We start from the raw sequence: 12,688 nt of genomic DNA, 5'->3' as shown, positions 1-12,688 counted from the left end.
ATTTTAATGAGGACCGACACGCTTCCTCATCTGATACGACACAACCGACCTGTACACTGTTTGTGTAATAAGGCCGCCATTAAAGTTAAAACTCCTCTTTTTGTTTTGTTTTTTTGTGTCCATTTCTCTTACACTCGGATGACATAAGATGAAGGTAAATCCTCTTCTTCATGCTGGCTCCATGACCATCTACATATTTAGCTCCTATCTTGTGTTTTCATTTTAGCACCATACTCCCAGTGTGTGTGTGTGTGTTTCTGTGTGTGTCATTTTCACTGTTCTGTTACACACATGTAGGATGCAATCTGCCCATGCCTTCCAAATTTACCGGCAGCCACCATGCAGTGCTGTTTCCAGGTCCTTTCTGAAATGGAAATGTGCAAGCATGGGCTGTGTGAGCGACACGCACATTTCTTTTTCCTGCTTTTCCCACATTTTCTTGGTAGTGTGCGGTGCTTTATCTCAATTCAGTTGCTTTTGTTCATGGCTTCCATATCAACACCTCTTTGTGCTTCAGTTTTCTCATCCTCTTAAACCACACTGCAGCTGTTTCATTTATGATGATGTTTCAGATAGCCACTAGCTGGTAGAAAGAAATCACTGTGAACCACCCCCACCTCCCCAGATACCTCTCAATGTGAAAGCCACTGGGAATTTAGCCAAAAATCATAACAATTACAAATGGTATCAAAGTTGAGAGTTTAGGTGAGTCCTTGGCCTTTTTGATGAGACAAAAAAGTCCAAAAACATTAAAAACTGAGCTCAGTCACTGGGATTACACTTTAACAAAAAAAGGACTGTAATTAAAAAACAGAAATTATTTGTGAATTGAAAAGTTCAAAAGTTCTGATTTTTTTTTACCGTATACAAAATAGAGACTTAAAAAAGAAATTTGACTACTGATAATACAGAAGAAGTTTCCCTTCTTTTCTTTTTTTCTTACTGTGGCGTACAAGCCACAGTAACAGGCCTGTAAAACTGATTAAAATACAGTTAAAGGTGCAAAATGCACGCCCTTCTTTGAAAGCTATCAAGCAGGTCAGGATGGACCCTTTGGTTGTCTGGTTCTGGCCATCGGGTCGTATGTTTGCTGATCCATGTGCTGCTTTGATTGATCTTCTTAAAGCTACCGATCACAGAGAGAGGCAGGGTGGGGTGCTGCTGCCATCTGCTGGTAAGGCAGCTGTGGCTGTTGGTGGTTGGCTACATAGACGCAGCTTCAACTCTACAGTTAACTCGCTTTATACATTAACAAAATATTAATAATGAAACGACTAGTTTTTCTGGTGCCAACTAACAAAATCACCGACTTTAAGAAGGGAAGCAGTTATCCTTTGCTGCTGATGTGAGGGTAACCCTGATCACCAGTGTAGTCCACTGTTTCTCCTACAAAAACAATGACACTAGTCATTTTCACCAGTGGGCTTTTAAATCACTGACACACAGAGGTGTAGGAAGTTAAATCTAGCGATCAAAAAGTTCCAAAATAACGGCACTGCATAGACCCACAGCTGGAACGCTGTTGTAGGTTCGGGTTTCCAGTGGCTTTAATTCCACCCTAATGCATGTTTGTAAGATCAGGGACTTCCTGTGTTTGCACCTTTGATTGATTCAGTGTTTGTGTGCAGGCCGAGTGTTTGCTAACACCGAGGACTCCTGCTGTCTGCTGGGAATGCGCCGCAGGACTCTGGTCTTCCAGCCTGTGGTCCAACTCAAGGATGAGACTGACTTTGTGTATGTATCACAGTAGCTCGCTGGCACACAGGGAGATTAGTCCAGAAGAGAACTCGGGAGTCCAAAATGAGAAAGAAATGCCGAAATAAACGCTGACACTGACGTTTCTTCATCTGTGTGCAGTCACAGGATCCCCAAGGAGCAGTGGTGGCTGAAGCTGCGTCCTTTGATGAAGATCTTGGCTAAGTACAAGACGAGCTACGACGTCTCCGACTCCGGACAGCTCGAGCACGTCGTACACAATCGACCAAAAGACTCGGACGCTTCGGTGGCCATGTGAAGGCCCGCGTTGTATGACGGTCTGAGTTCAGTCTTTGTGTATGATGGAAATTTTGTGAGGTGTCAGTCTTTGTGTTGTAAATGAGCTCCTGTTACAACATGAACACTTTTTTTTCTGGCCACATGCTGTGTTCATGGTCTGTTACTGTCATTCCTTTTAGTGGCGCTCCTCTCAGTTTTGTTTTAAAAAAACTCACCAACTGTAGTCTAGCCTCTCTCCTCCTCTTATCAAATGCACACACACACAGCTGTCCTGCCATGCATCTGTGTGTCCTCGTCGCCCTGGATCTTTTTAGTGTTTTTAAATTGCACTTTCTGTGTCTTGAGTTGCTTCGACATTCTCTGACTGCAGAGCTGCAGAGTAGGCACTTTATCTGCAGCACAAACCAGTGCGTATCTTCTTAGAACGAGTGTGAGGTTAAGCATATTTATATGAGACTGATGCAATATAGTTTTGCTGCAAGCCAAGAGAACTCCATTCTGTGCTTTAACAAGGAAACTAATATTTATCTTTTAAAAAGTATTTTTGCTTGTAAATGTGGATATATTAAAAATGTAGGCACTGCTGTACTGAGTAGCTGTCTGTTATATTGCACCAACAGAGTTAGATGTATATGAGACCCACAGAATAAAATCATACTTGAGATGTGCCTGAGTCACGATTGTCACTTTCCATCAAACGATGTCCTTTTATTTCATCTGGGATTATTACAGTTCTTCCAGTCATATAATTGACATTTTTGGGGTTTAACTAGAGCTTGTATAATCAAAATCGCTTTCAGTTGACTGACTCTTGGTGAAGCCTGAAGATTAGTGAAGCCAGTTAGCAGGCTCGTGGCCCCGAGTGTCAGATTAATGAGCCATTCATTAGCTGTGTAAATATTTGTTGTTGCAAAGTTAACCTAATGACAAACTACTTATCCAATTCATGGTCATGGAGGGGCTGAAGGGTGAGAGGCAGGACACACCCTGGACAGGACACCAGTGTGTTGAGCTAACACAGAGACACACGGCCACATTAAGCCTTTATGTCCAATTTAGATAAGCAGTTCCCCTCACCCCACTACCTGCATGTGTTTGGACTGTGAGAGGAAGCCAGAGCACCTGGACAGAAAGGCCCCAGGACCTCCTTCCTGTGAGGCAATAGTGTCGACTGTATTAACTAACTAAATTAACACGATGTCTGCATCCACTTCTCAGTCACCCAGTCACCTTAACGCCCACTCACATCCTGGGTCATTTGACCTCAGGAAATCACATGATAGGGTGGGGCTAGGTTTCACTATGGGCTCACCCGAAACCTTGGCTGATTGTGACCTACACCCGTTTTCACACCCTGGCGTGTGTGATTAGGTAGAGGATCAATAGGGGGTCCATGTCCCTCTCGGGGGACACTCCCACAGGGTTTAAATGATAAGGAATGGGAAGGACAGCTACAGGCAGAAGATGGAGAACCAGCTTCAGCAAAACAACGTTGGTGAAGTCTGGAGAGGCCTCAGAACCATCTCAGGCCACAAACAGCAGAACTCTCTGCCTGGGAGGGATGTGAGGTGGGCAAATGAACTGAATCATTTCTTCAACAGATTTGATTCAACCATGAGACAGTCTACAACATCGGCTGCAGACTCACCCACCCCCACTGCTGCTGTTCCACCTCTGACACCTCAGACACTTCACACCTCCTCTATTCACCCTGCTCACTCCCCCCCACCCCCAACAACAGCATCCAATACACACTCAACACAAGGCTCCAGCCTGTCTCTCTCAACCACCCAGGTTAGGAGGGAACTGAGGAGGATTAATGGCAAGAAGGCAGCGGGCCCAGATGGCATCAGCTCGAGGGTCGTCAGGTCCTGCGCGGACCAACTGTGTGGGGTGATGGAGCACCTCTTCAACCTGAGCCTGAGGTTGGGAAGAGTCCCACAGCTCTGGAAAACCTCCTGTGTTGTACCAGTGCCAAAGACTTCACGCCCCAAGGACCTCAACAGCTACAGGCCGGTGGCTCTGACATCCCACCTGATGAAGACCCTGGAGCGGTTGGTCCTGGCTCAGCTTCGGCGCCTAACAAGCTCATCACTGGACCCACTTCAGTTTGCCTACCAGCCTGGCATTGGCGCGGATGATGCCGTCATTCACCTCCTACATCGTTCCCTCGCTCACCTGGAGACCGCTGGAAGCACTGTGAGAATCATGTTCTTTGATTTCTCCAGTGCCTTCAACACTATTCTTCCCTCGGTTCTGAAGGACAAGCTGGTGAACTCTGGAGTGGACCATCACCTCACTACCTGGATCCTGGACTACCTCACTGACCGACCACAGTATGTGAGGACTCAGGGCTGTGTGTCGGACAGGGTCGTCTGCAGTACGGGGGCCCCACAGGGAACGGTTCTGGCTCCGTTCCTCTTCACCATCTACACTGCAGACTTCTCCCACAATTCCACCCAGTGCTTCCTGCAGAAGTTCTCTGATGACTCTGCAATAGTCGGCCTCATCACTGATGGGGACGACAAGGAGTACAGAGGACTGACTCAAGACTTTGTGGACTGGTGCCAGCTGAACTACCTCCAGATCAACGCCAGTAAAACCAAGGAACTGGTGGTAGACTTCCGCAGGCACAAGCATTCTCCACTGCAACCACTGAACATCCAGGGTATGGACATTGAGGCTGTGGACAGCTACAGGTACCTTGGTGTTCATCTGAACAACAGACTGGACTGGACTCATAACTCAGACGCCCTCTACAGGAAAGGGCAGAGCAGGCTGTACCTGCTGCGGAGACTCAGGTCGTTTGGGGTGGAGGGCCCACTCCTGAAGACCTTCTATGACTCTGTGGTGGCTTCTGCTATCTTTTATGGTGTGGTCTGCTGGGGCGGCAGCATCTCTGCTGGGGACAGGAAGAGACTGAACAGGGTGATCCGAAGGGCCAGCTCTGTTCTAGGATGCCCTCTGGACCCAGTGGAGGTGGTGAGTGACAGGAGAACGGCGGCTAAGCGGTCATCCCTGTTGGACAACGTCTCCCACCCCATGCAGCAGACTGTGACAGCACTGAGCAGCTCCTTCAGTGGGAGACTGCGGCACCCACGGTGTGGGACGGAGAGATTTCGCAGGTCTTTCCTCCCCACTGCTGTCAGACTCCACAACAAAGACTTTAACTGAACAAACACACACATCCACACATGTGCAATAACACTAAGTGCAATAATCCTTTCTGTCATCGTTGTATTTTACTCAGTTGTATATAGCATTCATATTCTATTTTTATCTTATTGTATATTTTTATTCTATTTTATTCTACTGTATATAGTATATTATTTTATTCTACTGTATATAGTATATTATTTTATTCTACTGTATATAGTATATTATTTTATTCTATTCTGTACAGCTGTGTACTGTATTTATTCTTATTGTATTCTAATTTTTGCGTCATAACTTTTGCACTGTCCACTTCCTGCTGTGACAAAACAAATTTCCCACGTGTGGGACTAATAAAGGTTATCTTATCTTATCTTATCTTATCTTATCTTATCTTATCTTATCTTATCTTATCTTAAATCTGGGACTCTCCACCATTTGACCCCAGAACTGAAGAAGCTTCTTGGATGAAGGTGAAACGTCTTCAAGCAACTCAAAGAAGTCCAGACGCTTTTCTTTCTAAGCTCCTTAGACTAAATTACACAAAATAAACAAACAATACATAATAAAATCAGCACAAATAGAAAAACAAGATAAAAAAGAGGCAAACTGTAAAGAGAAGCAAAATGTTCAAACACAATAAAGGATGCAAAGTAACAACAAACTACAAAGAAATACGAAGAAAAGGAAAAATCCACCATAATCTACAGAGAAGCAAATATAAGCATGAAGAGAAGCACAACAAGGGAGACACAAAAAGAGCCAAAGTAATTCGAAACGATAGTGCACACGTGTGGTTGCACCATACATACAGCATCTTCAAAGAGACTGAAAACAGTTACAAGGTGCCAACTAACGGACCAATCGTTGTTATGCACTTTTTCTCTTCAGTAAATGCAGGGATGGCAGGCATGGAGGAGGTAAACAAAAACTCCTAAAAGCCCTCTGTGCTGCACCAACCATGATATATGTTACAGCCAGCAGATGGCAGCAGAGGACCGTCAGGCCTGCGCTGTGCCCCGGTTCATTGAGTCCACTATGACACGGATTCCCTCCATCAGCTGCTGTCCACTTCTCTCTTCACTATTTCAGTGTACACTAGCTTATTACTAAAGTAGATTAGCTGTGTGAGGCCTTGTGTGAGTGTGCACGTGTGTGTGCGTGTGTGTGAGGCCATAATTAGGAATTAATCTTATCATTTGAAAGAAAATTTCTATTTCCCATGGGTGTATTAATTGTGTATACATGTAATTGGGCTTCTTTTTCCAGCCTAAACGGACCTTTTTTCCTCCAACTTAACGGCAAGCAATTACATACATATATGGCTGTGCTGAGGCCATCGCTTAGTGACAGTGCCGTGACGTGAAATGCAATTTGAAGAAAAAGCTACCTGAATCACCTTTACTCCCAACAGACCCTCCCAGAATAATTATCATCCATAACTTAAAAGCGGTGCGTTTAATTCAGGTTCACGCCCACGCCTCTGCACAAAAAGACGCCTTGTTTCTCTTCACTATAATTTGCTCAGACCCCAATGGGCGCATGGTTCATTGTGGAGGCAGTTTCATGTTGCCGGCTACTCCTCTCTGAGCATGAAATTAGAAAATTCAATAATTTGGGTTGATTTAAGAATGCAAGAGGAGACTAAAGGGTCATATGCACATAGGTAATCAATACTCATTACCATTTCATTTCTCTCCCCTCCTTTCTTTTCTCCTACAATCACACGTGAATCTGATCTCACTGGACTGATTAAAGGCTGCAAATGAAGGGTCCTCACTCCCCGATTCTCATCAAAGGCCAACCACACGCTCGGTAACTTTGTCTTCATTTAATTCCAAGTTGTCTTCAGACAGGCCTCCAATTATAAGCTCGCAGTGAATCTCCAAAATAGCTCATGCACATTGACCTTTTTAGATTAAAAGTGCATTCTCCGTCTCTCATGGAGTCCCCCCCTGCACTCCGGTTTCACTACTAATGAACCGCAGCGGTTGGAATTTCTACTGCTGTAACAACTAGCATTAGAGGTGCAATGCTAAAATAGCTTGCTATAAAGGTGCCTCGGTAACAGTAGCGACAAGAGCCAACAAATCCAAGCTGGCTGGTGCCGAAAAAGCCATATTTTTGCTTTCAGATAAATCACCTATTTGACGTTGCGGGGATGAATATTTATGAACCAGAGGAGCCATGCAAAAAATAGATGAGCTCACAATACATTCGCTGCGAGATGAAAAAGCACAGAAGAGCAGAAGTTATAGATTTTTGATATGAGCCTACTGCAGTCCCCATTGGCTGCATGGGCAGCTCACACTGTGCCGGCGCTGGCTGCAAAATAAACAGGAGTGAATCACAGGAACCGTTTCCAGACATAGGATAAGGGATTTGATCCGCCTCGCACACACCAGAGAAGCTCTGCCTTAAAACAAGTCCAGTCAGTCGCACTCCAATTTAGGCTTCCCACAATCCAGCGGGCGAGGGCTGAAATGCTCATCTGAGAATCTCTTTTTGACAATTAAGACACCCATGGAGGCATGGAAAGCTCTCAGTTCCATTAGCCTCTGTGCCGTGTTTCACTCTATCTGTCCACTGAGCCTTAACTTACTTATTAGTACAAGTCTGCCGTATTTTGTTAGGGAAGCGATTAGTGAAATCTACATGAAAGGGCACTTCTCCCCCTCTTTTCTTTCCCCTCACTCTCTCACACTTCATTGAGATCAGACAGATCTAAAGAATGGCATTTGCGCACTAATGAAATTCGCTCTGCATCATTTCGGATGTTAATCTGTGGACGGAAGTAACTTGTGTCTTTATTTACTCGTTTCTGTGTGACAAACGGTCAGAGCTGGCAAAAATTACATCGGCGCTGGTGTGTGGTGCCCCCCCCCCCCCCCCCACCTATTTAACCAAAAAGGCTGGGAGCATCGGCTGGCAGTCAGCTCAGAGACCGCAGCTCCTCTTTGATGTATTGGAGTTAATATCTTCCTGACATTTCTCAGGACAGATTTTCATCACTGGATTCATCTGTACTTTTGGAGCTATGTGATAAATGAGTCAGGACATTCATTTTCTTCTTCTCTGTTGCTTCTGTGGAGAAAAAGGCGTGCGCTGGATACAACCGTGTGTATCCAGCGTTGAGTTGAGTGCACGAGGTTGTACTGTGGGTGTGTGTGGGGTGTGCCTGGGCCCGGACGTGCTCGTGACGTGAAATAGACGGCGGCATTAATGGAAGTGACATAAATTTGAGAGAGAGCGCTCACTAACATGCGAAGTCACTCGCAGTTCATAAGAATAATATTAACTCGGCATTAACATGCAAGGCTGTCTGTTGCACCAGATGCCGAGCGTTTTGGAGGGTGCTGCAAGCCTGTCTTTCTAGGCCACGAGTGGATCGTGGCTCTGGAGCGTGCACAACGAGAAAAGCCTCATTCTTATTGAGGCGGTGCTGACACACTGACACTGCTGCGGCGGGGAGATGCTTTGCAGTCCAGAACACTATCCAGCAGCATTCTCAAAATAGCTAGAAGCAACCTGATGGTGTAAGTTTAGGGTTCAGGCACAGACATAAAACCTGTTCGTCGATGCAGAGCAGATATAGCTTTGTCAACCTGATGAACTGCCAGCATGTCCTTGAGCTGAGCTACAACACACAGACACACAACACGCACACACATTTACGCGAATAACAAGCATAGCTGCTGGAAAAGCTGAACGCTATTTAGTCCCGGCCATTAACACTAATCAAAAACCACTTTACCTGATAAGAACTACAGGGGTCTTCTACCTGCTGCCGGCATCCGCATTTCTCTTTGCTGATACTGACTGGGTTTAAACAAGGTGCCACTAGCAGGAGCCATGAAGGTGATGAAGAGACACAGGTGAGAGTGCTAATTCGCAGCTAAGCGATTGAGAGATCATTATTTGCTGACCTGAACGATTACTCTACGATAGACTGTACAGTTCTGTCCCGCATTAATGCTTTTGTGTCTGTCCATGTAGCGCATGTGAGTCTTTGCTTTATGGGTCACAGCGAGACAAAATATGTAGCGCGTGACCAGGAGAGAACGTGCAGGCGTTCACCTGAACACACACACACACTCCCATACAGTATGGATTAGGCATTGACCAGAGCTCATGAAAGATGCAGTTATGCAGATGGACTTGGGGTGAGTGAACACAGGCCAAAAGGGGGCTGATGTGGAGCAGCCCAAAGCTTCCCAGTCTGCTGAATGGGCAGCTCTTTCAGGCAACATAAACTTCCTGATATCACACTGGGTCACACTAAAATACAATAATGCCTAGTGCTCATTTCTAAGAAATAATGACACTGTACACAAGTCCCAAAAATCAAATAATTACGATAGATATAGATATATATATATATATTGCAGTGCCTACAATAAATATAATATGTGCAAAACAGTTGGTGATGGCGGGGAGGAAGAACTCCCTGTTAAAATATATTTTTGAAATATCTTCTAACTGCTTTCATAGGTCAGTGATAAGGCTCTTAAAACCCACTGTGCACTCGATACCCAAAATCAGACATCTGGTAGACAACTTTAGCATGTAGCTAATTGGAAAATTTGAGAATTTAGCAGTTAAAAGTCCAAATATTTCCCTCAGTACTTAACAAAGGCTTAAAATTAAGCTAACACCTGGCAGACAGAACTTAAACTCAAAAAACAAAGGCATAAAAAGTTAGCTGCTTCCTTATGTTTCAGTTAGCTCTATGCAAACGCAATCATGCTAAGTGCTAACTGCATTAGCAAAAAGATGGTTTTTCATTATAAAAAAAAAAAATAGGTAGAATGATGCTGCTTTTACACAACAGGACAAAATCAGAGCTACTTATATATTTATATATATTTATTTATATATTTATATATTTATTTATAAATAAATAAATAAATAAATAAATATATATATATTATAAAAACAGAACAATTTTACATCTCCTTCTCTTTTTAAAAAAAAAAACTTTTAAAGGCTGCTAGCTTTTTTAGACAAATCCAAGCTAGGCTAATCAGCTGCTGGCTCATATGCATTAACCCATCACAAATAAAACTGTAACAGTATCCTCAACAAATCAAAACATAGCTCCTGGTTTCACGCAGCCTAAATTATCTATTTTTTGACTGAGTGAAGCCATTTTCTTTTCATACTGTCACTAAAACGACAGCGTAGTTTTCCTCAACTAATACCAGAATAAAATATCAAGATGATCTCACTACAGCAGCACATCAGTAAACACTGCAGCATCTTCCATAAGAAAGCCCAGACTTCCTTTTCACTGCTGTGTACTGTTTCTTAAAGCGGTTCTTGTTTTATCCTTCAACTTGTGTTGGCTTCACCTCCTACACAGCCTGCTCAACCAGGCTGTTTGTGTCTGCAACGCTTTTGATGTTCTCACTGTTGTGCGCACTCTTTACCGAGGAATACTGTAATTTACCGTGCAGCAGAACAGACACCAGCGCATCAGCACCCACATACGTGCTGGAGTCTGGAGGACGAGAGAGCGCATCACAAGCAGAAACGAGGGGCGGTTTGCCGAGATGATCATGTTTAAAAAAAACAAAAAAACAGACAGCACAAAAACTGCAGTGTCCTACTGCAGATTTCCATTACTTCATACATGCATAATTCAGTGTAATATTTTCCCATTTTATGGCCCTTAATATTCATGAGTGATAAGAGCTCGGGGCAAACTTTTCCAAAACTTGGCCAATCTGAGAAAACTCCCTTCTTGGTACGTGTGTTTTTGGCCAAAGCTGGGGGATTTTTTTGTTTTGTTTTGTTTTTTTACGTCCCCCCCGCCTCACTTTAACAAGATCAATATCGCGACGCCGCTTCACCCTCCGCTCCAGCACGTTGCGTTAAGTTACGAACTGTCACCGGCAAATGAAATAATGAATTCACGGCTTGACACAAAGGCAGATGAAGGCATATTTGAACATTCAAAGAGAGAGCGAGGGGAGAAAGAGGCAGAGAACATTCCCAAAATTAATTTTCATCTCCAGGGTTCATGCATATTTAATAGAGAGCGCTTGAATATCATAGGGTAATACTAGCCCGGCATGCATACAGAGGCTGGGCTGCGGAGAGAAAATAAACGACCGTGATCGTTGTCATGAGCAATAACTCTCTGTAGAGCTGGGAAACAAAATAGCCAGAAATGCTTTGATGAAGGAGAGGATGACGAGGAGGTGGAGGGGGAGATAGTACAAGCAAAGGAAAGCAAGTGAGACAGAGAGAAGCTGTAGCAGAGGTTAAACACTGGTGGAGCGATGGTCCCTTTGGATCAAGCTGCTGTGGCTGCCTGTCTCTGTTTTGCATTTGGGGGGGGGGGGCTTGTGATGGCTGAGTGACAGTAGTTGACAAGCCCTGTGGACGGGATCCCAGGAGGCTTTGTGTCACCCCCCCCCTCCATTCAATGAGTAAACATCACAGAATCAGCACATGCAAGCATGCAACTGTGCATGCTGGTGTCACACCTACACACACACAAACATATACGAGCTGTCAGTGAGGAACACACTGCACTCAAAAGCTACAGCCACTGCTTTTTTTTTTTTTCCTTTTTCATCTTTTTTAAGCACACTTTAAATACAACAGCCTCTGCCATTACCGAACGGCGCGCGCGCTGGTGCCGCTGATAATAAGCTCGCGCGGTTCGCGTCTGTTCTCCACCTGTGCGCTCGAGGTAGCGCCGCACGCGGTATAAGCGCATACCAGCAGTGTATTTACCTATTAAAAACAGTCTCGGCGCTTATCCGGTATTCATCCCACTTGTGGGGAGGGGGAAAAATGAGGCATGAAACAGCGTTGTCATGCTGAACAGAATTTTAATTACCGACACTCTCCTCCTGTCCGTGTGTGTGCGCGCGCGCGTGCTCCCAATTGGTCTGAAATAACAGCGGTGGGAAAAAAACAGAAGATAGGTGAATGAAAGAAGACGAGGCCTTTCTGAGGGGCAGACAGCGCCATTAACACATGGCACTATCATAGCGTGTGGGAAACAGTCACTATCAGAGGGCAATATTAACAGCATACTGCAAAGAAAGTAAAAAGCTAAAGAAAAGAAAATATATACGTCATTCATTATGTTTGAAGGTCCACAGCCCGTCTTATTCTACTTGGGAATGAAAACCATGGAGAATTTGATGAAAAAGAGGAGGAAAAGCCACAAAATATGCTAATTTTCTATGCAGAATTCATGCTAAATAACTCTGAAGCTAAGCGAAGCCTTCGCTTCTTTGAAACGAATCCCTGGTTTCCTCAGCTAACCACTCAGGCTTCAACTTGCTGAGATGTGAAGCGAAGCTAAAGACTGACGTTGATCTGAATAAACTTGCTTGATTAGGACGGCTCTGCCCCCCACCCCTCCCTCATCTCTCCCCCATCCCTCCCTCTGATCCCCACCAACCCCCTCGCCGATACAGCGAGCTCTCTGACAGCTCGGGGAGCACCCACTAACTCATCTCAGCTCCCCCTCCTCCCCTTCCCGGAGATCCGACACCCTGCTTGTTTTATTTCCCCACCC

At 44.7% G+C, this 12,688-nt stretch overlaps 1 protein-coding gene across 5 annotated transcripts in view; it reads left to right on the top strand.

Annotated features, from left to right (window-relative positions):
- Nucleotides 1-12,688, top strand: part of pfkpa (phosphofructokinase, platelet a) — a 74,208-nt gene that overhangs the window by 19,206 nt on the left and 42,314 nt on the right. For 4 of the 5 annotated variants that reach the window (XM_026179435.2, XM_026179436.2, XM_026179433.2 and 1 more), the window contains exons 21-22: nucleotides 1,629-1,734; nucleotides 1,858-2,663. The exons of the other annotated variant lie outside the window; for it this stretch is intronic. In XM_026179435.2, the coding sequence (XP_026035220.2) occupies nucleotides 1,629-1,734; nucleotides 1,858-2,014 (263 nt within the window). In that variant the 3' untranslated portion in view covers nucleotides 2,015-2,663. Of the gene's footprint in view, nucleotides 1-1,628; nucleotides 1,735-1,857; nucleotides 2,664-12,688 lie in introns of those variants that run through there. 5 annotated transcript variants of the gene reach the window in all.

This window comes from Astatotilapia calliptera, chromosome 9, assembly GCF_964374335.1.
Source record: "Astatotilapia calliptera chromosome 9, fAstCal68.1, whole genome shotgun sequence".
Lineage (NCBI taxonomy): Eukaryota > Metazoa > Chordata > Actinopteri > Cichliformes > Cichlidae > Astatotilapia > Astatotilapia calliptera.
This window is presented reverse-complemented; position numbering and strand designations above follow the sequence as displayed.